The following is a 25,777-nucleotide window of genomic DNA, read 5'->3' as shown; positions in this document are numbered from 1 at the left end:
CCATCCAATCCCACAACTAACCACCCACAAGATAATTGAAATCAAACCGCCAACGAAAAATCCCCAAAGAAATCCTGCCACGCCGTAGGAAAATAAAATAAATCCAGGCCCGGAAAATCCCACTCCCGAACAAACTGCTCAGGTACAAAACTCTGCAGATCGGCCTGCGCATCAAATAACTCCCAAAATGGCGTCATCGCATTGGTGCCCGGTTGATTGGTATTCCCTCCCTCCCCTCCACTACTCATTCCTCCTGCCTCCTCAATCGAGGCACCATTAACCTCCCTTTCCTGCAACACACGACTATATTTCTCAATACTCAATCGCAATATCTGCATATAGATATTATTGTTATTCCCTATCCCTGTTGTTGTTGTCGCCGTTGCTGCTGTTGGGGCCGATTCCCCGTTCGTCTTAGTTAGCTCATCAAGGAGTCTATTTCCATGATCTAGAAGTTCCGTGTGCTCTTCTTTTTGTTCAGGGACGAGGCGAGATAACTTTAGGAGTAAGAGGAAACAGAAGGCGCATTTAGCCCAGACGAAATCCATAGCGTATTTGAGTTTGGCGAGGTAGAAGTCGGGTTCGAGGCTGATTAGGCGGAGGTGTTTTCGGGCGCTGGATTTGGCGGTTAGAAGGATGGTTTGTTCGAGTGGGGACATTTCTCTACGTCGGCATATGGGTTAGTAGGTAGATATGGTTTGGGTTAGGGTTTTGGGGGGAAGGTTAGTATGTACGCGACGTTTCCTACGCCCATGGAGCGGAGCGCTTTGCAGTGCAGGATCAACTCGGCCCAGCATTTTTGAACTCGTAGGGCCGCGAGGAGGAAGGGGCGTTCTTGGGTGGCAGATGGGGAGTTTTCTGGGCATGTTAGTAGAGTTGGTATATCGTTTGGGCATGGTGCTATATGGTGGTGGTACCGATAATGCGTAGCCAGTCGCTGGTTGAGATTAGTTGGAGAACTATGTGATGAGGATACTTGCTAGGAAATTCACTTACTCGAACCATAGATCGAGATCTACCTTGGCTTCGTGTACAAACTCTGTGATATCTGATCTTTGTAGTGTTTCTTTGGCGTCTAGAGTATCGTTCACTCTTGCTACCATCTTGTTATCCAGCCTGTCAGTATCTTAAATTGTAAGGCGCTTACCACGTATGATGTTCAGCTATTCAAATTAGTTACTATGGTGGTAGTAAGTTCAAGACAGACACACTCACCTCCACCTGGGAGAAAAGCCGTAAATCCAAGACGGTAGACGTATGATGGCGAAGCAGAATGCGACATCGATGAGCGTTCCCGGTCACCCGGATGCCAGGAGGCTTCCCACCGTCGACATGGAATCTGTTTATGCCTTCTTAGCATGCGCATATACCTGACTGGTACTGCATACTTACATATGATCAAGTACCAAGAGACCAAACCAAATCCTAGATTTGCGCATGAGTGTACGCTCTTCATCATCCACAAGCACACCTGTCATATCATGAACCTGTTCAGTCTCTTTCATCGTCAGTCTTTGTATCAGTTCCTCAAAAGCTTCATCTAGCCCCAAATCCAACGCCATCCTCGTTGCAAAAGACAGGATCAAGGACCGCTCAGCAGAGTAGCAGGCTACAACGAGCAAAGCCTGCACGGATTCCAAGCAATTGAGGTTTTTATTTTGAATAATAACGTTTATCGATCTCTTGAGTTCGGCATGGAGTAGATCGGGGATCTGAGATCCAGACCCTGGAATTGTCAGCGACTTGTCACTAATCCAAATGATTCTGTATCAAGCGTACTGATCTCAACTCGGCTGCCAATTGTGCAGATAGCATTAAACAGAATGCTACTCCGAGCGCGCACAGAGTTGAAAGTGTCGATATCTGGATCAAATACTGGGATATACCTATCCTAATTCCCTGTGCATAAGCCCTGAAAATCATAACCAAAAATGAGATCACGTACACAGCCCTGAAAGAATCTATACTGCATGTTAGCAAACATCAGGCACCAGGCGTCAAAAGCAACATACGTCCTAAAGCACGACATAGCCTGATCAGCCGTCATCATCCCCCTACTAATAAAATCCAATACTGGCTCTTCCTTGATATCGAACCCTGAGCGTCGCAACCTGGTAGGCCGAGCAGCCTCCATCCCAGGAGTATGGTACTGAAATACGCCAGCATCATGATCCCTATGGGCCATAGGGTATCTAGCGCCTCGCCAATGGTGATGGTACCCACCCATGCCTCCCGTAGCAAGGAATGCCGGCATCGTTCCAGGATCAGACATGACATGAGCGGAAGCGGGAGAAGTGACAGCAATTTGCTGTTGCTGCTGCGTAGACTGACGTAGCAGTAGCTCGTTCACATTACTCAATTGCTCCCGTAGACGCTGTACTTCTGCTTCGACATTCTCCAGGCGTCTGAACATGGTACCATGGTCAACAAACTAACAGCGTCTCCAACCGGGAATAAGAGGGAGATGCATACAAAACAGCAGGATCCTTCGGTATTTCAAAGAATACACATCGTTTCCTTGCACGTTTACATCTAATCATCTTCATCAGCATACTCATCTTAGAAACTCATTAGGACATACGTACCTCGTACATGGCCGTTTACCATCGCATTTGACCTATACCACCCAACACATTAGTAAAACAATAAAATCGAGCCGAAGACACAGTGTCACAGTATGTAAGAAAGATGACGTACTTTCGACTGCCGACAAGAAGTACATGCTTTCTAGACCATTTTGACATATATTAGCAGTGCTTCTTTTATCTAGACAGTAGCTACTGCACTAGTAGCATCGCAGCTCATATAACTCCCAAGGTGACCTAGGAATCAAGTCAAGCAAGCATACCGGGATGCGCTTCTTCCCAACTGAAGCGGATACCGCGCAGGAGGATTCCTCGTCTGAGTCCATTATTAACTTTCCGAGTAGGTATAGTCGTTTGCATTAGATTAGAGACAAGACTGCATCAAAATGCAGGGTATGCGCACTGATCGTCGGAAGAAGGAGTCGGTTTGGAAGGGGGTAAATAGATTGAACGGGGATGGCATGAGAGGAAAAGGCGGGGCCCCACGCCGTCTCGCCGGGGGATTGCCGAGTCGGCTATTGGAAGGTACTAACTACGAACTTGGTTTGATTGCGGTTGGTTTTTATTTCAGTTCCGGCTGTCTTGCTTCTTGTTCAAGTATTATACTAAGAACATGGTAATATGTTGTTGACTATCGCCAGTAACAGATACTCTCCATAGACTGAATAACATGATAACATGAAATGAACGCTATAAACATAACCCGCATATTCCTCAAGACATTCCATCATTCCTTACCGCATTGGGGTGAAGAGCCCGCTCTTAGTATACATAGACGAAATCCTCGTTCTCCCAGTCCGTCAGGTCCTTGAACGCATTGTCATCGCCAAGCGTCTCCTGAGGTGCTTCGGTCTTGTCGATTGGGACGGCTCCTACGGCTTGCATGGAGTGGTCGATGATCTTTGCGCTCTTTCCCATGCTCACTCGCTTTTGCTCATGTTTCTTGTTTAGGAAGAAGAGGTATCCCATGTTCAATCTAAAAGTAGATGAGTAGGTGAAGCTAAATTATGGTGTGGGGGACTTACGCGCAAAGCAGGATGAGAACACAGAACATGGCGAGGCTGTTTGTATGCATGATCAGTATTGTCCACAGTCACTCATTGGCTCTTTTCAGGCTTACTTGGAGAGCAGACCACGTCTGTATAGCGGTGCTTCAGTTGTAGTGTACAGGTTCGATCCTAGGACCTGTTCCATGTCAGTGCTTGACCCTGCTTTCCGGACTGTTTGGTTTACATACGTTACCAGCACATTGTCCAACGAGTAGAATACCGTTCACGAGCTTCTTTTTTGTTTCGCCTCCTGTGTTACCAGCAGACCACGAGTAGATCAAGGGTGCTATAGTCTGTTAGCTTGGGCCCGTTTGCGCAATTCATAGAGACATACTAATTCCTGGGTATACAGAGATCTAGCAAATATTAGCGAGCACATTGCAGACATCAACATAAAACTTACAATGTAATATCCTGCAAGCAGTGCCCCATTGTGATTACCATCGTGCGGAATCTGCAACAACATTACACATCCCGCAATAGCAGGCAAACAGAGCAAAGCTATGACAGGACCCTTCATCTGGAGCTTAGTCGCCATCCACGCCCCTCCCATAGTTGCAATGAGCTGGACAGCGCCAAAAGGTATATTGAAAAGAATTGTGTCAAATTGGTTGAATCCGAATGCTTCGATGATCAATGGCCCGAAGGTCGAGATACCGCCGCTGGGGATTCTGTGATATCGTCAGTACGTTCCGCTTCAATGCTTGAATAAAAGTATCTTACGAGATTGAGAACATCAAAGCAAACCAAAAGAAAGACTTGATGTCGAGGCATGTTTCTTTCACATGCTGCCATTTCCACTCGTGCGTTTCGATACCTTGCTGGTTCATACGAAGTCTAACCACAGTTGTGAGCATTTGGCGCGTTTTTTAACAACTGCATAGTAGTTACCTTTCAATAGCCAGAACTTTATCCTCTTCGTGAAGAAAATTGGACTTCATCGGCGAGTCAGGTGTCAGAATACTAAGATATAAAGGTCAGGAAGGTGCAACGTTCGTTGTTGAAACGGCATGTCTCACAATACAACGGCAGAGAAAACAATCGTGATGAGCCCGAAAAACAAGAAAATAATCTGTGGTACAGTTAGCATCTCGCCTCCATGATGGTGAAAATAACCCACCTGGTAGGGCTCGAAGACCGAAGATCCAATGTGACCAAGACCGTAGGTTATCAGACTTCCAAACTAGATTGTAGTCCCCATTAGCAGTCATACATAACAAGTAGGTTGGAAAACTAATACTCACCATGTTCACCACTCCGTTCATAGCATACCATGAACCAAGTCGGACGGGTTGTTCTCGTCGTCGATACCACATTTGCGTGATCGCAATGAACGCCGGCGCTTGTCATCCAACTTCAGCACTAGTACCAGAACAGCCAACTGTGGCCAGAGGGAATACTCACGTATACCAGCTTCAAAGAGACCCAGAAACATCCGACAAACCAACAACTTCGCAAAAGTGTTCGCTGGGGTCATGCATGTCAGGGCAATGCCCCAGCAAAAGGTCGTACATGCCAGGAACTTCCCCAGAGGCACCTTGACCAGGATGTAGGCGACGAATGGCTGAGCAACGAGTTGCACCAGGTAGACGACCGCCCCCAGCCACGAGTATTCCTGCCCATGTAGATGGGCCTTCTCGACCAACCCAAAGACCGATGCGTATGAGAGAGTCGACTTATCGACCTGCTGCAGGAAATAGATTCCCAGCAGAATAGGCAGGAGCCTTAGATCGATCTTCCGAAGGACTTTGGCGTTGTTCTCGGGTGTTAGGATGGCTGAATGACCTGCGTCTCTCATGAGGCCAAAAGCTGTATCCTGAGTAGGTTCGTTTGCATGTTGCAGCTCCCGACGTGGCGCGTTCTCGACTGATTCAATATGCTCATCTTGTGTCTTGTCTGCGGGCGTTGTTCCTTGTTTGTGGGACATGGTTCCTCGTCTGTTCTTCTGTAGTCGAACTGTACTTGAAATAGCCCTAACAAGACGACCGTCTCTCAAGTAGGAAGAATAAGCGTCCCAACCTTCAGCAAGAGTAATCCAGAACGAAGAGAAGATTCCCCAAAGTGCAAGATAAAACCCAGACAAAGGCCACAACAGCACTGGGTAATAGCATATCCCCCTTCATCGTACAGCTACACTCCAAAGGGCAACCCCGTGGGGAAAGCCTCATCCTCTGCCCCGGACGGAAGCAGCCCAAACCCGACGCGGGAGCGAATCAATTCAGCCATGGCTCGTCACGACGCCCATGACAAGATTAGCGTCGAGGTAGTCGTTCCATCCCGGCAACACACCACGGGATAACATGACGTGGAAACTGTCGGACATTATCCGATGCGACATCCAATGAATTGCAGTTGTGCCATCACCGTGCAGGTGAATTCATGGGAGTGGGGAGATACTTGACGTTGAACAGCATCTAGCTTCGGATTTCGGGCACGAAAAGCGAATGACCGAGTACAAAAAGTATCTCCAGCTTCGCTTGGGTGTGGGTCACGGGGACGCGGGGGAGCACAAAGTGTGGGGGAAAGTTCACTAACCCTGTAGGACAAAGTAGTGCCTTGTGCCAGACGTGTCGGAGATACTCCCCGAAATCCGACTATACAGCTCCACGCTGGTGGGCCTCAACGGCACTGCTCCTCACGCAATGCCGGTGGGACAGAGGCATGTAGAATCACTCAAATAGAGCGGTATTCTGGCTTGAATCCAAATCCTGTAGTCAAATCCTCATTCGTATTCACTCAATTGACCCTGTTCAAGGGAGTACACACAACAATGCCTCAAAAAGAGTTCGTCCCTAAGACTTATCAAGAGTCTCCAACTGGGGCTCAAGACTCCTCCTCTGTACATCTTCGCTCGAGCCCCGATGAGCGTTCCTTCGACTTCTCTTTTGAACCAATTCGCGAGAACCTATTCAGAGTCACCTTCTCATCGCAAGACCACCCTCTCCCTCCCTTCCCCAGTGTGACCAAGCCAGCAACAAACCTAGATGGAGTCCAAGTCTCCACATCAGGCGGTTCGAATCAAAAGACAATCGAAGTGGGAGACGTAACAGCGTCCGTTGACTGGAGCAACACCCCAGTCGTCTCCCTATCATGGAAGGGCACCGAGAAGCACCTATATCGCGATCTGCCACTTCGCTCCTATGTCGCAGACTCCACCGGCATCGCACACTACACAGAGCATGACCGTGATTGCCTTCACGTTGGGCTTGGCGAGAAAAGAGCTCCCATGGACCTCACAGGACGCCATTTCCAGCTCTCAGCCACCGACAGCTTCGGATACGATGTTTACAACACCGACCCTCTATACAAGCACATTCCTCTGCTGATCAAGGCATCGCCTGATGGATGCGTGGCCATCTTCTCGACTACACACGGCAGAGGAACCTGGTCTGTCGGCTCAGAGGTCGACGGCCTCTGGGGCCACTTCAAAGTCTACCGTCAAGACTACGGCGGATTGGAACAGTACCTCATCGTCGGCAAGACGCTCAAGGATGTCGTGCGCTCCTACGCAGAGCTTGTCGGTCTTCCGATCCTCGTCCCCAGATGGGCATATGGTTACATCTCAGGTGGATACAAGTACACCATGCTTGACGACCCGCCTGCTCACGAGGCATTGATGGAGTTCGCAGACAAGCTGGAAGAGCACGGCATTCCCTGCTCCGCACACCAAATGAGCTCCGGATACTCGATCGCCGAAACCGAGCCAAAGGTCCGCAATGTCTTCACATGGAACAAACATCGCTTCCCCAATCCCGAAGAGTGGATTGCCAAATACCATGGTCGGGGTATCCGCCTTCTCTCCAACATCAAGCCATTCCTGCTTGCCTCACACCCCGACTTCCAGAAGCTTATTGATTCAAACGGGTTCTTCAAGGACCCTGCGAGCAACAAGCCGGGCTACATGCGACTGTGGAGTGCCGGAGGCGCAACAGGAGGTGACGGATGTCACATCGACTTTTCATCCGCTGTTGCGTTCAAGTGGTGGTATGACGGCGTGCAGAGCCTGAAGCGCGCCGGAATCGACGCCATGTGGAACGACAACAACGAGTACACGCTCCCAGACGACGATTGGAAGTTAGCATTGGACGAGCCAACCGTCTCCGAGGCCGTCAAGAAGGGCGTCGAGAACTCCGTCGGCCAGTGGGGTCGCGCCATGCACACCGAACTCATGGGCAAAGCCTCCCACGACGCTCTGCTCAACATTGAGCCCAACCACAGACCGTTCGTCCTGACTCGCAGTGCCACCGCAGGTACAATGCGCTACGCTGCCAGCACCTGGAGCGGAGACAACGTGACCAGCTGGGAGGGCATGAAGGGAGCGAACGCTCTGTCCCTCAGCGCAGGTATCTCTCTTCTACAGTGCTGCGGTCACGATATCGGAGGATTCGAAGGACCTCAGCCCTCTCCTGAGCTGCTGCTCAGATGGATCCAACTGGGTATCCACTCGCCTCGTTTCGCCATCAACTGCTTCAAGACATCTCCTGGGAACAGCTCCGTCGGAGACGTCATCGAGCCGTGGATGTACCCCGAGATCACTTCTCTCGTCCGCGATACCATCAAGCGTCGCTACGAGATCCTCCCTTACATCTACTCCCTCGGTCTAGAAAGCCATCTGACGGCGTCCCCGCCCCAGCGCTGGGTAGGATGGGGCTATGAATCCGACCCGGAGGTATGGACGAAGGCCCTGAAATCGGGCGACGAGCAGTTCTGGTTCGGTGACACCATCATGGTCGGCGGTGTGTACGAGCCCGGCGTGAACGTTGCCAAGTTATATCTTCCCCGTAAGGCGAATGACAAGTTCGACTTCGGGTACGTGAACATGAACGAGCCTTATAACTACCTTGCCTCCGGACAATGGGTGGAAGTGCCCTCCGAATGGAGGAAGAGCATTCCCCTTCTGGCTAGAATCGGCGGTGCCATCCCCGTCGGAAAGCCAGTCCATACCAGGGTTCCTGGCGATGACACTCCGGCTTCTGTGGCTGTGAAAGAGGTCGATGATTACCGTGGAGTTGAAATCTTCCCGCCCCGTGGTAGTTCTCATGGCCAGGTGTTCAGCACTACTTGGTTCGAAGATGATGGTATCTCGCTTGAGGCGCGCATCTCGGAGTATACTATCACGTATAGCTCCACGGAGGAGAAGGTTATTGTTGGATTCTCTCGTGATGAGAAGTCTGGATTTGTTCCTGCTTGGAAAGATCTTGATATCGTCCTTCATAATGGTGATGAGAGACGCGTTGTGTCGGATATTGGAAAGACTGTGGAGTATAAGGGTAAGGACTCTCGGGGACGGGTGGTTTATACCTTGAAGAACTAGACAGGGGATGTTGTGGTTGGTTTAGAAAGTTCGTTGAAGCTTTTGGTAATACGTGGAAATTGTTTACCCGGATCATGATGATAGATGTCGGTGGCGTTAGATAGTATAGAAGAGATTGAATTTTGAATCAACTGTTTGCTGTGACACACATAAACAACTTGTAATTAAACAATACCTTTTAGTAAGTACCCATAGGACGATGAGGCTGACTGAAACGCAGTCAACCTAGGCGTAAGGCGTGGTCGGCCATGAACTGCGCAAACAGCTAAGGGGAAGACTATCCTAATCCATGAGTCTAGACCAGAAGATCAATTCAAATAGCATTGTTGATACATGATATAACACCAGAGAAAAGGAAAATTTACAATGTCCTATACAATACAATCCCAGCCGAAAGTTCAGATGTAGACAGACAGATATCAATAAGAGCAATAGTCAACGTTTCGACTCTATTCGTCATCCTTGGAAGCCTCTTCCTTAGGCTTGTCCAGCGGGCTTCCCTCAGAAGGGACTTCCTCAGACACAACCTCCTGAGAGGCTTCAGGCGTCTGTCCTTCCCCAGTCTCCAGAGTCGTCTCCTCTACTTGTTGACGGAGTGGTTGCATGAGTTTATACGTCCACTCACCCTTGCGCGCTAGCGCCAATCTTCTCTGCTGACCCGCTTCTCCTGCCCGTCCCAGCACACCAGCAATCAGAGTCACGGAACGCAAACTGTCGTCGTTGGCAGGGATGGGGTATGTGACACGAGTCGGGTCGGCGTCAGTGTCGATGATACCGATAGTCGGGACGTTGTTGAGACCACACTCGTGCAACAGGACAACGTTCTCGACGGGGTTCAAGCAAACAACAAGGTCGGGCTTAAGTGCACGGTAACCTTCCAATTCCTCTTTCCAGAGGTCCTCAATCGTCTCATCCAAGCCGTTCACGATCTTCTTGTCGCAATGGCCCAAGATCTGCTGGCCATTGGTCAAGCTACCAGGGATCCAACGCTCGAAAATGTGATATCCCTGAGCCAGTTCCGCGGCTCTGACCACCGCACGCTTCTGACCCTTTCGCGTGCCTGCAAAGAGAACTAATCCACCCCGGAAGGCAACTTCCTCCACGATCTTGGCCGCACGTCGGAGGTAAGCCGCCGTGATGTCAAGAGAGATGATGTGAGTTCCCTCCCTGATACCGAAGATATAGCGCGAGTTCTGGGGGTTCCAGCGGGAAGTCGAGTGTCCAAGGTGTGTCTGGTTGGCGAGGAGCATTTCGAGGGTAACGTCGGTGGCTTTGGGAGGGTTTTTGAGGAGGCTCTCTGGCCGGTAGACGCCGGTCACATCGCTACCGAGACTGTGGAATTTGATCCCTGGAAAGAAGAGGGTATGTTAGCTTTCCCTTCAGACAGCGGCAGGCCTCACGGCCATGATGTTGCGGTACTTACTGCGGAGCGTGTTCGGATCCAATTTCTCTTGTGCACCAGATGTACCAGGCTCCGGCACCGCAACAGCCGGTGCAGGGGTCTCTAATTGAGGTGCTTGCTCTGCAACGATAGTCTGTACTGGGGTCTGGCCAGTCGTCTCGGTGGAAGAGAATCGGGACAAGATGCGCGACTGACGGGGAAGAGCCCGAAGCTGGCGGCCTGAATGAAGACGGGGGGATCAGCACCAATATTTCCTATCAATTATTCCGATCCATAGAATAAACTCACTTTGCCGCACAAGTTGCCGAACAATCATACTGTCTTGTGTTGGCCGGAGTTCTGGTCTATCACAGCTGGTTCAAGGGAATCTTCCGCTCGAACTTTTGATGTCGGGCTTGGCAACAACAGGTGCCTGAGGCGGGTAAATAATACGCTAAACCGTTTACGGAACCCGTTCTAGATGTCGGGGAAATCAACTTCGATCCCAGCAATTCCGATGCATCCATCTCACACTACTACTTGCTTACTTCGTATTTGCAGCACACCACCTGAACGGTGATTCATTGTTCCAGAGAACCACCAAACACAAACATGATTACTACCTACCAGTTCCTAGCAACGAGAGACAACGTCAAACCAACCAACAGTAGCACTCGCATATCGCCCAGACCGCCAAACCATCCCTCAACAGCAGAGACCAAACACAGCAATCCAATAACAAATCTTGTCCTACACTCCTCCGACATCTCCCGGAAAGAGTAGGCAGGATGTCACTTGATTCCACCAATCGACCACTACATCCCCTAGACCATCATGCAGAACACAGCACGGTAGCCAACCGCCCAAATGCCAATCTGCAAGTAAGTACAAAGTAGGGTAGGTTGGTAAATACATAACCAGCATATCGATACACAGAGAGAAAGCGACGATCATATACGTAAAACCGAACCTTGCTCCGCCCCAAAACGAGGCAAACAATTGCCTTTGAAGCGACACGCGTACTACATTCACCAAACCCTGACCATGTTGTTTGTCAGGTCATATGTCAGGATCAACTTGCAGTGTGTGGGTGATCCATCCGACCCTTTAACCGCTCAGTCTCAGCCACGATCATTGATGGTCTGTTTATCTATCTATCTATCTGTTTAAGGTAATCGAGATGTCACGGTGGGGATTTTGGGTTAGGGGAATAAGTAAGCCGGGACATATTGGGCCGCAGAAGTTTCGCACTATTCGCTTTGGGAAAGTGTGCTTTTCTCATTTTGAGATGTTTACCATCGTATTGTAGACAAGACGAGGAGGAGGTTACATCGATATATTTCTTTATGCCCTCTAGATCGTGTAACGTGGGGTTAGATAGTTGGAGAAGAAATGCAAAGAGGCATTTTTCTTCTTTTCCGTGGAATGTGCGGGATTCTTGTTTCTTGTCGGATACTAAACCGGCAATACTACTAGTATTCCGCTTGGAGGTATCTTTGTGAGGGGGCCAAAACCTCCTGCTGTTAGTAGTATCAGACGTTACAGCAGACATTACTGGTTGATGATGAGCTGGCTTTCGCTGATCACCTTCACAATGATTCAACTTATTTTCCGGCATGAGACAAGACAAAAAAGCAAAAGGGTGGGGTCAGGTCGTCGAGACTTTTCCACCCCGCCACCAACCTGAAACCCCTCATCCTGTTAACATCATGGGGCGAACTCAAATGCGTGAAGATCGGTCAAGTGGTGGGTGGTGGGAGGATGGTCGGATCGCGATTTTCTCTCCAAGGATTGGAGCTACGTGGGAATTTATAATTCTACAACCGTTGAGCAAATGTAAATGAGGCCAAAGACTGTATGATTCTTCGTAACGTAACCACAGAAGAGCTATGTAGACTGGAATACAGCGTTGGTATCAGGATTAAAGATTTCATCCGCGCCGGGTATGTGTAACAAGCAAAGCGATCTCAGTAATAGCAATGAGAAGAAAATGTAGAAAAAGCGATTCAATAATTCTTCATCCAAAACCCGGCCGGCCGAACGAAGCAAAAGTCGAAATTTCAGTCATTCACGGTAGTCGCAAGGGAATTCGTAAGAATAAACAGGAAGAAAACAATCGGTTTAGAAAAAGGAGAACCGTCTATCGCTTGAAGAAGCCACCGAGCTGGTCCATCATGCCACCGCCACCGTGGGACTGGCCACCCTGAGGGGGGTAACCACCATAGCTGCTCTGGTATTCCTGCTGCTGCTCATCCTTGTGCTTGTGCTTCTTGATGGCGTCCTCGGCGATGCTTCCCATGATGGCTCCACCGATGGTTCCGAGGATTCCGTGATCGGCCTTGTGACCGGCAAATCCGCCCGCAAGACCACCGGCAATGGCACCACCGAGGCCACGCTCACCCTCCTGGGCTCCGCCGGGGGCACCCTGGTTGTACCTAAAGACAAACAATGTTAGCTAGAGCTCATGAATATCAAGGTACTATAGTGTATAACATACTCGCCACGCTGGTCCTGGCCGTACTGCTGACCACCCTGGTGCTGCTGGCCGTACTGGCCCTCACCATACTGGGGCTGTCCACCACCGCCGTAGTAGTCGCTAGAGGCACCACCCTGGCCGCCGTGCTGCTGGTGCTGGTGCTGGCTGTACTGGTCATAGCCACCCTGCTGGCCATATCCTTGCTGCTGGGGGTATCCGCCCTGCTGGCCGTATCCACCTTGGCCGTAGCCGCCCTGGTTGTAACCACCCTGCTGGTGGCCGTAGTAGCCCTGGTTGTTGTATCCGTCGTAGCCAGACATGGTTATGATGTGGATTGGAGTTGTAGAGGTAGTTGATTGATAGATAGGTAAGGTTGATAGAAGAAGGAAGTGGAGTGGATTTAGTAAGATGATGGAAGGTAAGACAAAACGAGGGGTTCCCAGGCCTTTTATAGTGGGATATTTGGCCACTGGATAAGGTGATCTGGCACTGCAGGGCTGAGCAGGCGCAGTGCTGACTCGCCCAGAAGGTGAGCCCCACCAAGATTCAATGATGCCCCCGCTACGCCAAGAGCACAGCGCCAGCTGAGAATACACGGGAACAAGTAATTACGCTGTTCAGTCACAGCCCCCGGTCAGAAATTAACCCGGTTTGAAGTGAGATTACGACTTCTGTTGTGGCTGTTCGTTGAGGCTGATGCCATACGGAATCACTAGATCCCCCGCCACCATGCAGAGCGGGGTGGCTGTGCCATGTGTTCATCTTGGGCGCAGGGCGGGTGTTGATCTGGTCTTCCTTTCGGAATTGCTCCCCGCCAACCTGGGGATCAGGTACTTTTCCTTTTCTATTGCTTTGCCTGACAGTGGCAAATTCCAACGGGCTTCTATAGATTAATCATGCCTGTCATTATGCAATTACTTCGATACGCAGCGCATTACACATCCGGCCCCTTACTTTCCCTTCACCCCCTAGTCATAGTAAGCGCCAGAGCTAGCCGCGACTGGAATTTTCGGCCTCGGAGTTAGCGCGGGTACATCGGTGACGTTACCATGGTATAATATTACACATCATACCGAGCTCACATGTGGCTCTCTCACACAGCCGCCCAGTGGCTTAGCAACCATTGTTGCATATTGCATAAAATAGTCAACTGCGTGCGCACATCTACTCAAGTATGGCTGTGCGAATCCATAAATAGTACTTACTACGTACTGATGCCGCGATGCCGATACTGTATAGTACCAATACCATCCAGTCACCACCCTATTGGGCAGACTCAACATCGCAACCATCTGCTGGAGTTTTTACCGAAATAAGCCCCCATAATCCCTTCCCTGGAAATGCCGGATCATCGGAATAGCACATCTCCGTGTTTGCCGGGTACTCTACGTACGACTTACCCAAGTAAGTAGGGTTGTTCCTAATTGGGGTCCAAAAACGACCGGCATTAGCAGGCAGACACATTATTACACTATTAGTGTAGAATTCCGTCCGCCTAGTGTTGCGAACACGTACGAGCAGTGGAGGAATCCGGAGTGAATCTGGTCTCTGAATGGATCACTCGTCTTTGGTTCCAGGCAGTTTTACTGGGTTTCGCTTCTCTTGGACCCTTGGCGGCTTGAGACTTGCAACGATCCGGGCCTCGGGGCTATGGGGCACCACTGGGCAGTTGATCAGATCAGATACGTAGATAGAGAGATGATGTGCCCGGTTTTAGGTAGTCTAGATACCTTGTAGATCGCATTTGGCCGAGTTAGCCTTGTCGAATGTCATTCTAGAATCCTCGGGTGTGCTGCGCCGAGATTAGTCTAGGGCGCACACCCTTTCTTGTGTATGGCGGCTGTTGTGCCCTGCCTAGCATCGGGCGGGATGTCAGAGCTGAAGGTCGATTCCACCTTGAAGCATGATGTCAACTGTAGGCAGCAAATAATATCTAAAATATGGCAGAAGGCTGAATAATAAGCTGTACAATCTGCAAATACCATGCTTGGTCATCCCTCGTAGAATCACGATCACGATGGAATGATCCACGGACCCAAGTGCCTTCCTTTATGTATAAAAACGCGGGGCCATAATCAACCACTACAGTGCTTACAGCCTTACACACCAACCCAGCAATAAGCAACCACTTACCCATCTTTATCAAACCTTATCATACCAAGATTCCCCAAACCCCTTACAACCAATGCAGTACAACCATCTCCCCAGCATACGCAAAATGCAAGGTTAACCGCACTACCATGTTGCACATCTCAAGCTTCCTACACTCAGCCAGCCCACGCGGCACCACATAATTCATTTCATTCCATGATAAACATCTCAAGTATTCGCAAGGTATTCTCAAAAAGTGCCCCCCAAACTCCCAAGAGTTAGTCTAGACAGATCATCATCTGACTCCAGCGACCAGCTGGTGGATGCAAACAGATTGGTCGCCTTTAAGGTTATACTTTACGCGGTGCCTCTCGTGGTGGATAGCCCGCCTGACCGACAACTGCGACATCAGTAAGTTAGTAGTATACTATGGAGGGGGCGAGGGAAGCATGTTTCAACTATAATCAGCACCCACTTGCGACCGTCACCGAAGTTTTTCTTTGACTACGATGAACACATGGATCATCCTGAAAATTCGCTCATAGTTGGGTTTGCAATCATGGTGTGCGACAATTGTAGATCCACGCCTGTAGGTGGCAGGGGGTGCCACTGCGTATTTGCTTCTGTTTTAAATAGTGCGTAGCGTTCCTTCCCTGGAATGCTGCAAAAATGAGGGAGCTTTCTACGGTCTTCCGACTTCGAGATCATTCATCAAAGGACTCCTGACCTATACTAGTTGTCGATGTGTTGACCTTACGTCTAAAACCCCAGCAAATATTGTCGGATATATATAGTGCATCAGCTGGGCCTTACCACAAAATGAAATCCGTACTCATTCTACTATCCCCCCTATGCCTCTCCACCATCTTACACGCATCCCCAACATCTACGCCCGACCCCAACCCCCCGACAGTGTATCTCATCCGTCATGGCGAGAAACCTCCAGATCCTGGGGACAGTGGACTAAATGCCGATGGCTTCAAACGCGCCGAGTGCCTCCGGGAAGTATTCGGCGTGGGGTCACCTTATGAAATAGGCCATGTGATGGCGCCCAAGATCAATAAGCGTAAGACATGGCGCATTTCAGGCGGTTATTCCTACTTTAAGGCCGAACAAGCTAATGTTTATGTTGGTGACTGCTCAGGAGGCCAGCATAGGCGTTCCTATGAGACCGTCCTCCCCGTCGCACAGGACCTTGGCCTCTCCGTTGATACATCCTGCAAGCGCAATCACGTTAAGTGTGTGGCGAAACGGATCAAAGAGTTCAAGGGAACAGGAAATATTCTGATCTCCTGGCGCCATGGTAAGATGAGGCAGATTGTCCAGGAGCTGGGGTATGAGGACCCTCCTGAATATCCTGATGATCGGTAAGTTATTAGAGGGTTTGGCTTTGGGCTAGATGAGTTACTAAAGAATGGGTTTCCTATCTAGGTTCGATTTGATCTGGACGATTCCATTTCCTTATGACAATATCACTGAGATTCAAAGCGAAGAATGTCCGGAACTGGATGTGCCAGTGCCAGCACCATTGAAAGTGCAAGAGTAAATCATCATGGGCTGGTACCTGATGAAACCCACTGTCTATACTGTGTGGGGTTTTTAATGAAGTTGATGACTTTCTGTATGGTATGGAATTCAAGTCTTTTGTGCACCAACTTATCGTAGCTGTATAATGATGAGTGAGCATAGTACTGTAGTTATCGAGTACGTAGCTGTAATCTCATTGACCAGTTGCTCCTGCACAAGGTCAAACATTAATCCGAACAACAGTCTGTGTGCGCGGGCGGTGAACAGCCGAGCGGAGACAGAGCGCCAAGATTTCAACCTGCCCACCCAATTTTTTCGAGGTATCGCGGCATTCACTACGTTCGACCGAGCGTTGCCCAAATTTCTCATCAACCTCCAGTATATTACTGGTTCAACGGCTTGGATCCCTTGGAAGGTCTGCGGTCACTCTGTTTCTTGAAGGATGGATGATATCGAGGTGTGTTGTTCCGTGCATTGCTGTATGCCCGATCACGAGGTTGACCTCCTCTATTTTTTCTTCTTCAGGAACGCCTGCGAAGCCATGCTCAGGCCTTCGACGGTTTACTGTCGCTGATCCCGGCGAAATTTTATTACGGCGAAGATGGCAGTGTATGTGACATGTCCAATCTTTTCTTGCTGCAAAATTTCCTCCTGCCCTTCCTTTTCTCCCTTCGTCTCATTTAGCGTCGCGCTTTAGACACAGCTGACCAGTGGTTCCTGAAATAGGATCAATGGCAGCGCAAGAAGCAGACTAAGGAGCAGGCCCGTGAAGCCAAGCGGGCGAAGTTGGACCCCGATTCCGCCAAGTCAGCCAAGGATGTGATGGACGAGAATGCACGCAAGCGTAAACGTGACGAGGAAGGCAATGGGGAAGAAGACGACTCTTCTGATAACGGTGAACTCGGCTCCGAGAAGCCCAAGGAAGGATTGAAGAGAGGAGATGCCAACTCAAAGAAGCAAAAGCAGGCCGAAGACTCGGCCGATGCGGAGCGCACATCCGCCAAGTCGGCTGAAGAGGCAGAAGCGCGCAAGAAGTTGAAGGAGGAAAAGAAGGCCCAGAAGAAAGCTGCTCAGAAGGAGAAGAAGAAGGCCAAGGAAGCCGCTAGGAAGGTCAAGGTAGCCGAGCAGCCCGAAGAGACCGAAACACCTGCTGTGCAAAAATCCGAGTCGACCCCCGCCAACAAGACCAAGGAACAAAAACAAGAACAAGAGGACAGCGATAGTGATGACAGTGAAATTGCGGATGGCGTCCCCGCCGAAGGTCTCTCGCTCGAGTTTAACGCCGAACAAGAAGAACAACCATCCTCTTCTGCGTCCACCCCCAACTCCCCTGGGTTCGATGCTTCCAATCCCCAATCGGGCAGCTCTTCCATATCCTCCATTGTTCCCCCCACCGAAGCCTCCAAATCCTCCACCTCCGAACCTAAGCCTCTTAAGCCTACCCCAGATGAGCTCAAGCAACGGTTACAGAAGCGGCTCGATGAACTTCGCGCAGCCCGCCATGCCGATGGGCTCAACGGAAAGCCCGCTAGAAACCGTCAAGAGCTAATCGAAGCTCGCCGCCAAAAAGCCGAGCAACGCAAAGCGCACAAGAAGGAGCTGCGCCAAAAGGCTAGAGAAGAGGAGCAACGGCTGAAGGATGAAGCCATGGTCCGCCGCTTTTCTCCTGGTGGCTCGGGATCCCTTCTCGCCTCCCCGCGCTCACCCGCTGAGTCCGTCGGCTCGAACAACAACTACGCTTTTGGCCGCGTTGTCTTCGCAGATGGCCAACACGCCGACCCCACTCTTTCCGGAGTCCGGGAGCAACCCAAGAGCCACGGTCCTAAAGACCCTGCCGCAGCCTTGAAGGCTGTTGAGGCGAAGAAGGCCAAGCTCGCCGCCATGGACGAGCAGAAGCGGGCTGACATTGAGGAGAAGGACCTGTGGCTTAACGCGAAGAAGCGGGCACATGGCGAACGGGTCCGTGACGACACATCGTTGCTGAAGAAGGCGCTCAAGCGCAAGGAATCGGCGAAGAAGAAGTCCGAGCGCGAATGGAAGGAGCGTCTGGAAGCCGTGAAGAAGGGCAAGGACATGAAGCAGCAGAAGCGTGAAGAGAACCTCCGGAAGCGCCGAGAGGAGAAGGGCACTAAGGGAGGCGGCAAGAAGAAGCAGGCCGGAGGAGGTAAGAAGAAGTCCAGACCGGGCTTTGAGGGCAGCTTCAAGGCCAAGTCTGGAGGCAAGAAATAAGCAAACATTGTGCTGCTGTGTTGGAAGAAGAAGTGGAGACCCGTCCAAAGTGTAATACCAAGCTGCAACCTCTGACCATGTGTACATACACGCACAGAAGAATGGGGGCCGGAAGTTTCAAAAACAAAACAAACCAAAGGGAAAAAGGAAGATCAAAAGGGAAAAGTCAGAGAGGAGCAGAAACATGCTACAGATTGAGCAAAAGAAGCTCGAGACCAAAAAGTTGAAGGGAGTGCGGGCATTGGAGAAACGGTGTTTGGGGAGTTTAAACTCTGGAGGTTCTCTGTTCATTTTGTGCATATATACCGAATCTCACGAAGCATTTTTTGTCTTTGTTGTTTCTTATGCCAGCTGAGCTTGCACAACTACTACATTCATGTACGAATTTGATTGAGTATGCACAATGCAGGTCGCAGCACAGCAGCTAAGAGAGAGACTCTATAAAGAGACCTTAGCTAACCATGCATACCAATAGTCATCATCTTCATTAGAATTGTCTGCCAGCAAACTTTTGTCTATGTCGTAACTCAGTCCAAGTCATACTTCATAAGTCATGAACCCGAAAGAATTACCCATCATCAATCATCATCATCACTCATCCATCATCTATCATCTATCACCACCATCTATCAATCTATCATCATCAAAACTTTTACCCCCCTTCTCAACCTCAACCCCAAACCCCTCCCCAAGATATGAAATTGAAGAAAGAAATCAAGCAAACCTCTCATCCCTCGCCTCCAAACACGCATCCACCATCCCATCAACAGCCAACCCCCTCTGCACCTCCGTACAACACCCAATCTTAACCAACTCCGACAATGCCTCGCCCACCCAATTCTGACAATTCCACCCGGGGATATCATTCCGCACTTTAACCCTAGCGCACGCATCCCTGACCATCTTCCTAGAAATAGTAGAATTATCACTACTTACCGTCGTTACGACGGGGATATTCCGCTCTAGTTTCGCGCTCTGCGTGGGATTCGCCCCGGTTACCTCAACGAATTTAAATCCCCCGGGGGGCCCCGTGATGTGGAACATGCTTTGTTGGTTGTCGGGGTATGTGGTGAGGAGGAGCACGGCGTGGCGGTATTTGATGAAGTCGAGGGGGGAGCCGTGGAAGACGAGGAGGGAGAGGGTGGTGGTCGTTGTGGGGGACATTGTTGGTGGGTGGGTGGGTAGTTAGGGGATGAGGGCTAGGCTAGGTTGGATGGGATGGGATGGGATGAGATGGTGATTCTTGCATTGTAACAGGGGCCATCTCGTGATGGAAGGGCTTATATAGCTATGCTGTTACATTGAAGTTGATGACTTTGGGAGATGTTTGGGACATACCGTGAGCGATACCCCTCCCATATGCAGGAAGGAATGGGACATATTGAAGTCCAGAAGGGTCTACAGATATGCTTAATAGCTTTGTAACGTATCACAGTATGGACATAAGGGCTATGTCAAGGCATTCTCCTACATTCATCTACCAGTACTGGAACGTGTCAACCTGCTACTGCACAAAGAAACTCCCAACACCAACACTAACCTAGTCTACTAGCTCTGTGGCTTTGTTACAGACTGCGGGACGGGACGTTCTCGTCGCTACCAGAGATTGAGGGAGAAGATAATGGCAGTTTCCTTTTACTTTGTGGGGAGATGAGTGGTAGTTCCGTGGGAGGTCTGTGGTGTAGGACTGCCTATTCAGGTACTCGTATGGATAGTATGCTTTTGTGGATGGTCTAGGCTCTTGTTGGATATGGAAGCAGAGTTGCGGTGTAGGTACTATGTATACTTTGAAAGTATCATGTCGGTCGAGATGGGTTTATCCACAATGGCTTATCGGACATAGGGGTGGTTATGTTCTATGTTGTTGAGTATGGGTGGGTCTGCATGAGAGGGTAGGGATATATCCGATGATTTCGATTGATAGAGGTATGTAATAGCAAAAGACGGGTGGTGGGTTGGGAGAGATTGCTAGCTGAGTGCCGCAGTGTTGAGGATGTTGCGTGCTTGGTTGGGCTGTGAGTGACGGAATATTATGGCAGACCATTTGGGATGTTATCAGTATATCGTTGAGTGTTCAAAGCTTATCTGTGGAGGATGGTTGCTGCACTGGCGATAGTCGCTGCTTAAGCACTATTCTGTCACATAACAAAGGAAAAATTCTTTGATTGGATCCCTAGACAAACAAGAGTAAAAAGAACAACACAACATGCAGGATTTCCTTCAACATCAAAGACAAAACCAGACCCGGAATCGAGTGGCCGATCTGATCAATTCCGGTAGACCCGACTAGTACAGAAGGTAATCAGGGAGGCGAAGGGGGGTGGGCGTGAGATATGTACAGCGTGGGGGATAATTGGGAGTGGCTACAAGCCAGGCTTTCTAGGTCGGAAAGACTCTCTTTCTAATATCATGTTTTTCTCGCATCTCTTTCAAGGGGAGTGTCACATGGACACCGTGTCCGGTGTCATCATTGGCAAATACAGGTGCCGCTTAGCGGTAAGGAGCATCGGCTCTGATAGCAGCGGCAATTTCGGGCTCCCACTTGTCACCGTTGGCGAGAAGCTTCTCCTTGTTGTACAGCAGCTCTTCACGGGTCTCGGTGGCATATTCGGCGTTGGAAGCTACGCGACATTGTCAGTAAACGACTCACGTCCTACATGATTTTACTGATTACTCACTCTCAACAATAGCGTCGACAGGGCAACTCTCCTGGCAGTAACCACAGTAGATGCACTTGGTCATGTCGATATCGTAACGCGTCGTGCGACGGCTTCCATCCTCACGCTCCTCAGCCTCGATGGTGATAGCCTGGGCCGGGCAGATGGCCTCGCAGAGCTTGCAGGCAATGCAGCGCTCTTCACCGGTGGGGTAGCGACGCAGAGCGTGTTCGCCGCGGAAACGGGGGGAGATGGGACCCTTCTCGAAGGGGTAGAAGATGGTGTAACTAAACGACTAGCGCATCAGCCGCAGATCCATTGAGGCAGAACAATCCTCCTCAAGATAATGAAAAGCAATAGACAGGCTTAGACGGTCCACGAGACGTTCTGATGATGATATGCACCGAGGCAGACCTGACGAAGCTGGATGGGACGACTTACGGAGGTCTGAAGAACTGCTCCAGCACGACGTACATGCCGCGCAACAACTCAGCCATAAGGAAGTACTTTCCGGCCTTGTCGAGAGAAGACTCAGTGCCTTCGTCCCATTTCTTCGGAGGGGGCAGACGGAAGCCCGGTTGGGGGGGACCAGCTGGCGTAGCTGCCCGGTTCACCGAAGAAGAGAAGTTTGCGATGGATCCCAAGGGCGAAGAGCGGAGAGGGAAGGCTGTAGGACGAGAGTAGGCGACGAGCCTGGCGACGGACTTGGGGGCGGCCATCGCGGAAGTCGAAGAAGCGCGCGAAAGAGCGGGGATGACGAGGGGGGAGGTCAATTGACAGAGGGGGGAACAGCAGCAATTCGAACCAGAAGCGGTTGGAGGTGGAAGTCGACGAAGTTCTGCTTGGGTCGCCGGCCTGCTTAGGTCATGGCTTTCTGCCGCCCCGTGATTGGCCCGCCGCCAGGATTTTGCTTCCTCCGAGCCGCAACAGAATCCAAACCCGTTCATCATCCATCGCTTCATTTCCCCCAATCTTTCCCCATTCCATCACTACCTTCTCCTCCTCATTTTCCCCCCCACTCCACCTCTTCTCTTTATTCAGGCCCTTTTTAGCCTTCCCTTTCAGCTTCACCTTCCTGCCATCATGTTCCGCTCCGCTGTCGTCCGCTCCCTCAGGGCCTCCGTCCCTCGTGCCGTCAAGACTCCGGCTCCCTTCCAGATCCGTAGCTCTCCTGTCGCTCGTCCGGCCCAATTCGCCCCTCGCTTTGCCTACCAGGGTGTCAGACTCTACTCCGCTCCCGCCGGTCTCAACAAGGATGAGGTTGAGGGTCGGATAGTCAACCTTCTGAAGAACTTTGACAAGGTGCGTCCGGAATTGCGCGTTTTTAGCTGCTCCCTCAAGGCGAGGAATTGCAAGCTATCAAGAAATATAAAACAAGCACAGTGACTGACAGGCTGGAACCATTACAGGTCTCCGATGCTAGCAAGGTTAGTTTTGATACCCGATGACGCCCGATGTCATTGGCCGGGATTTCCCGCGGGTAAAGAATCATAGCTTAACGGTCGCGATTCAACAGATCAACGGTGCCTCTCACTTCGCGAACGACCTCGGTCTGGACAGCTTGGATACCGTTGAGGTCGTCATGGCCATTGAGGAGGTATGGATATCGCATATGCCCTGGTTTATACTTGACGTTGTATACTGATAGGGATGTCTATAGGAATTCAGCATTGAGATCCCCGACAAGGAGGCCGACTCCATCCACAGCGGTAAGTGCAGCTTTGGGATGAGATGCCCTTACAGGGTATTGCGACGCCAGAGAACATATACTGACCATCCCTTCTGCTATAGTTGACAAGGCTGTTGAGTACATCCTTGGTCAGCCCGATGGTAAGTTCAACATAACATCCTTCTATGTGCAATTGAACATGACTTACGGGGATTGGGTACTGACTACTTTGCTAGCTCACTAAATATGAACGTAATGCGAGGACTCGGAGTGGATTGGGGGATTTAGAATAGAAAGGAAAGGGACTTCTGGCGTGCATCTACATGGGACTTGCCATAGTGGAGGTACCCGGAGTCGGTCACGCTACTCTGTATGCTGATACATGCCTGTGCTCTTTCACTCTATTATATCGTGTATATCATCTTCAATGCAGTTTTGACTGATTTTGGCTGGTCTTTTCGTATGAAACATCTTCTCTCTTTATTATTGAGTGTTGTTGAAGAAGTAACTTCATTTGCTGGGGAATCAATGCTGAGGGAACTGATAGCGTTGAATTAAGCTTGGAATTGCACGCGGTGTTCAGGTCGGAACGAATCTGATATGCGGTTCCGTGGGATGACGTGGAGGCTACCGATTCGGGAGCAATCAACGAGAAATGTAAGTGCAGGGCCCCAGCCAGCATTTTAAAGGTGAGAAGGGCTGGGATTTTCTGCTGCAGCTTTGAAACCAATGTTAATGCGATTTGTAGCAGAGAGAGAAAAATAAAAATAAATATAAATATAAAACACGCAGGGGCCTGGAACCGAGTGGGCTGGGAATAGATAAGTAGTAGTAAGTAATAAGTAGTAAGTAGTAGTAGTGGCCATAAAAGAAATGGGGTCCGTCACCGGAGAAGCAACAACTACTCTAACTAACTAACTGGAGACGCCCAGCCAAAGGAAGACCAAGCGCCAGATAGCCTTAGCGACCGCATCGACCGCATCAATCTTTATATCTCCTCCATCCAACTTCCCTCCCCGGGTTTTTATCTCCCACCACCACCCTTCTTTTTTCTTGTCTTTGAGTTCTCACCGGGCTGTAATTGGGGTTTCTTGTCGCTGCTCGGCTCAGTTACCCACTTCTCTGGCCGCCCGTCTCCTTCTTCCCCCATTGATTGTCGGCCTGCCTTTCCTCTTCGTCGTCGTCTTCCACCACAACCCCCCCCCTGACAATTTCCCGTCTAGCAAACTTTCCGGCGTCACTCTTCCATTCTAGCAACTCCAACCTCCGATCTTCCTACCCGCCCAATAAGCAAACATCTGTCCATGTCGCAGACGATAACGGCATAGACTCCATCATTTGCGTGCTTATCGACACCACCCTGGTTCCCTTGATCCCTCCCTCCCCCCCACTCCCGTCCTCCAGCCGCATTTAGATCCTCATGGCCTCAGCCGGGGGCTTGACTCGCCGGAGAGGTGGCGGTCGAGTCGCTGGCGCCGAAGACAACGACGACAGCAGAGTCTCTTCGCCCGTGTCGAGAAATGGCTCGTCGCTGGATAACCGCATCCCCGAGACCTCGTTCACCAGCTCCGAAAACGGTCACAAAATCGCCTTTGATCCTAGGGACATCAGTGAGACGGAGGAACGCAGCAAGCAGCCCAAGTTGACGTTGATGGAAGAGGTGCTTCTGCTGGGGTTGAAGGATAAGCAGGTGAGCCCCTAGCCTGGCTAGCGCATCTACAACCGGTGTTCAATGACTGACAGGCGCGTCCGGGATGGCTTGGTGTCGCTCTAGGGTTATCTGTCTTTTTGGAATGAGAACATCTCATACGCTCTCCGAGGATGCATCGTGATCGAGTTAGCGCTCCGTGGTCGGATCAGCATGCAGAAGGACTCCTCTCGGCGACGTTTCCCTTTGGCCGATCGGGTGATTGAGGTGGTCGACGATACGCTAACTGGGGAGGTCTTGCTGGACGAGGCGCTGAAGATAATGAAGTCGAGTGAGAAGATGAGCGTGAACTCCTGGATCGATTTGTTGAGCGGTACGTTACCCAGGAGCATCTCCGATCATATTCCTTATTGATTCTTCCGCGATTGCTATTGACGCATTGGCTGACTCGACGTGTCTTCCGGGCAGGTGAAACATGGAATCTGATGAAGATTGGCTACCAACTCAAGCAAGTGCGCGAACGCCTCGCCAAAGGTTTGGTAGACAAGGGTATCCTCCGCACCGAAAAGCGGAACTTCCTCCTCTTCGATATGGCTACGCATCCCGTCGCCGATGGAGGCGCCAAGGACGATCTCCACCGCCGCGTCCGCAACGTCTGCAGCAGCCGTACAGTGATCCTCCCGGCAAATGCATGGCTTCCTGAAGACGTCGAGTTCCGTTACCTACGAACCATCACCATGGTATGCGCGGCCTATGCGGCCAACGTGCTGGAGAACGCTCTGGTCACAATGAGTCACGAGGCCCGTGAAAGGGCATTCGCGCAGGTGGATGAGTTGCTTGCTGAATACTCTCAGTGGCCATTTGCCCGGAGAGCAGGAGGGTCGCAGGCCATTGGAGCCAACCTGGCACAGGCTATCAACGACGAGGTGAACAAATCTAAGGACCGAGAACTTCAGATGGAGGTACGTTTCTCCTCATCCATTGACTACTCTGCGCCCAGTGCTAATTCTCTTGCAGATTGTGGCAGCATGTTTGAGCGTTTTCACTAGACTCGACTCCCTACTGTAAGGGTATTATCATTCTTCGTCATCTGCTATAGTCCCCAACCTAGTTTGTCTTTTTTACTTTCCTATTATTTCCCCTTATGCTAT

At 50.5% G+C, this 25,777-nt stretch overlaps 10 protein-coding genes across 10 annotated transcripts; 4 read left to right on the top strand and 6 right to left on the bottom strand.

Moving 5' to 3' along the window:
• Nucleotides 1-41: 41 nt before the first annotated feature.
• AtWU_00109 (putative C6 transcription factor) lies at nt 42-2,911 on the bottom strand (the record flags this gene model as incomplete). Its single annotated transcript, XM_035495225.1, has 14 exons — nt 42-663; nt 735-858; nt 918-937; nt 997-1,096; nt 1,148-1,163; nt 1,216-1,339; nt 1,393-1,726; nt 1,780-1,891; nt 1,946-1,961; nt 2,013-2,405; nt 2,473-2,532; nt 2,586-2,617; nt 2,698-2,703; nt 2,849-2,911. 14 exons carry the CDS (start codon nt 2,909-2,911, stop codon nt 42-44), a joined length of 2,022 nt encoding a protein of 673 aa, XP_035351118.1.
• Nucleotides 2,912-3,347: 436 nt separating this feature from the next.
• AtWU_00108 (putative MFS transporter) lies at nt 3,348-5,561 on the bottom strand (the record flags this gene model as incomplete). The annotated part of the gene is made up of 12 exons (XM_035495224.1): nt 3,348-3,561; nt 3,611-3,646; nt 3,706-3,770; nt 3,823-3,920; nt 3,969-3,990; nt 4,038-4,305; nt 4,358-4,471; nt 4,526-4,597; nt 4,654-4,706; nt 4,755-4,817; nt 4,879-4,976; nt 5,039-5,561. 12 exons carry the CDS (start codon nt 5,559-5,561, stop codon nt 3,348-3,350), a joined length of 1,626 nt encoding a protein of 541 aa, XP_035351117.1.
• Nucleotides 5,562-6,404: 843 nt separating this feature from the next.
• On the top strand, nt 6,405-8,948 carry AtWU_00107 (putative alpha-glucosidase; the record flags this gene model as incomplete). Its single annotated transcript, XM_035495223.1, has 1 exon — nt 6,405-8,948. The coding sequence occupies one exon, from the start codon at nt 6,405-6,407 to the stop codon at nt 8,946-8,948; it is 2,544 nt and encodes an 847-aa protein (XP_035351116.1).
• A 449-nt stretch (nt 8,949-9,397) lies between these two features.
• AtWU_00106 (mitochondrial 37S ribosomal protein uS2m) lies at nt 9,398-10,666 on the bottom strand (the record flags this gene model as incomplete). Its single annotated transcript, XM_035495222.1, has 3 exons — nt 9,398-10,296; nt 10,372-10,569; nt 10,639-10,666. 3 exons carry the CDS (start codon nt 10,664-10,666, stop codon nt 9,398-9,400), a joined length of 1,125 nt encoding a protein of 374 aa, XP_035351115.1.
• Nucleotides 10,667-12,469: 1,803 nt separating this feature from the next.
• On the bottom strand, nt 12,470-13,125 carry hel10 (putative high expression lethality protein Hel10; the record flags this gene model as incomplete). The annotated part of the gene is made up of 2 exons (XM_035495221.1): nt 12,470-12,764; nt 12,827-13,125. The coding sequence occupies 2 exons, from the start codon at nt 13,123-13,125 to the stop codon at nt 12,470-12,472; spliced, it is 594 nt and encodes a 197-aa protein (XP_035351114.1).
• Nucleotides 13,126-15,715: 2,590 nt separating this feature from the next.
• AtWU_00104 (putative 60S ribosome biogenesis protein Rrp14) lies at nt 15,716-18,652 on the top strand (the record flags this gene model as incomplete). The annotated part of the gene is made up of 5 exons (XM_035495220.1): nt 15,716-16,263; nt 16,328-16,438; nt 16,667-16,838; nt 16,949-17,032; nt 17,150-18,652. 5 exons carry the CDS (start codon nt 15,716-15,718, stop codon nt 18,650-18,652), a joined length of 2,418 nt encoding a protein of 805 aa, XP_035351113.1.
• A 714-nt stretch (nt 18,653-19,366) lies between these two features.
• AtWU_00103 (uncharacterized protein) lies at nt 19,367-19,816 on the bottom strand (the record flags this gene model as incomplete). Its single annotated transcript, XM_035495219.1, has 1 exon — nt 19,367-19,816. One exon carries the CDS (start codon nt 19,814-19,816, stop codon nt 19,367-19,369), a length of 450 nt encoding a protein of 149 aa, XP_035351112.1.
• A 1,326-nt stretch (nt 19,817-21,142) lies between these two features.
• On the bottom strand, nt 21,143-22,028 carry AtWU_00102 (NuoI/complex I 23 kDa subunit family protein; the record flags this gene model as incomplete). Its single annotated transcript, XM_035495218.1, has 3 exons — nt 21,143-21,273; nt 21,331-21,596; nt 21,751-22,028. The coding sequence occupies 3 exons, from the start codon at nt 22,026-22,028 to the stop codon at nt 21,143-21,145; spliced, it is 675 nt and encodes a 224-aa protein (XP_035351111.1).
• Nucleotides 22,029-22,392: 364 nt separating this feature from the next.
• On the top strand, nt 22,393-23,222 carry acpA (acyl carrier protein; the record flags this gene model as incomplete). The annotated part of the gene is made up of 6 exons (XM_035495217.1): nt 22,393-22,611; nt 22,719-22,736; nt 22,826-22,906; nt 22,970-23,018; nt 23,101-23,139; nt 23,215-23,222. The coding sequence occupies 6 exons, from the start codon at nt 22,393-22,395 to the stop codon at nt 23,220-23,222; spliced, it is 414 nt and encodes a 137-aa protein (XP_035351110.1).
• A 1,176-nt stretch (nt 23,223-24,398) lies between these two features.
• On the top strand, nt 24,399-25,694 carry AtWU_00100 (GOLPH3/VPS74 family protein; the record flags this gene model as incomplete). The annotated part of the gene is made up of 4 exons (XM_035495216.1): nt 24,399-24,668; nt 24,753-24,999; nt 25,095-25,588; nt 25,644-25,694. The coding sequence occupies 4 exons, from the start codon at nt 24,399-24,401 to the stop codon at nt 25,692-25,694; spliced, it is 1,062 nt and encodes a 353-aa protein (XP_035351109.1).
• Nucleotides 25,695-25,777: the final 83 nt, after the last annotated feature.

The sequence above is a fragment of the Aspergillus tubingensis genome (assembly GCF_013340325.1).
Source record: "Aspergillus tubingensis WU-2223L DNA, scaffold_1, whole genome shotgun sequence".
Classification (NCBI taxonomy): Eukaryota; Fungi; Ascomycota; class Eurotiomycetes; order Eurotiales; family Aspergillaceae; genus Aspergillus; species Aspergillus tubingensis.
This window is presented reverse-complemented; position numbering and strand designations above follow the sequence as displayed.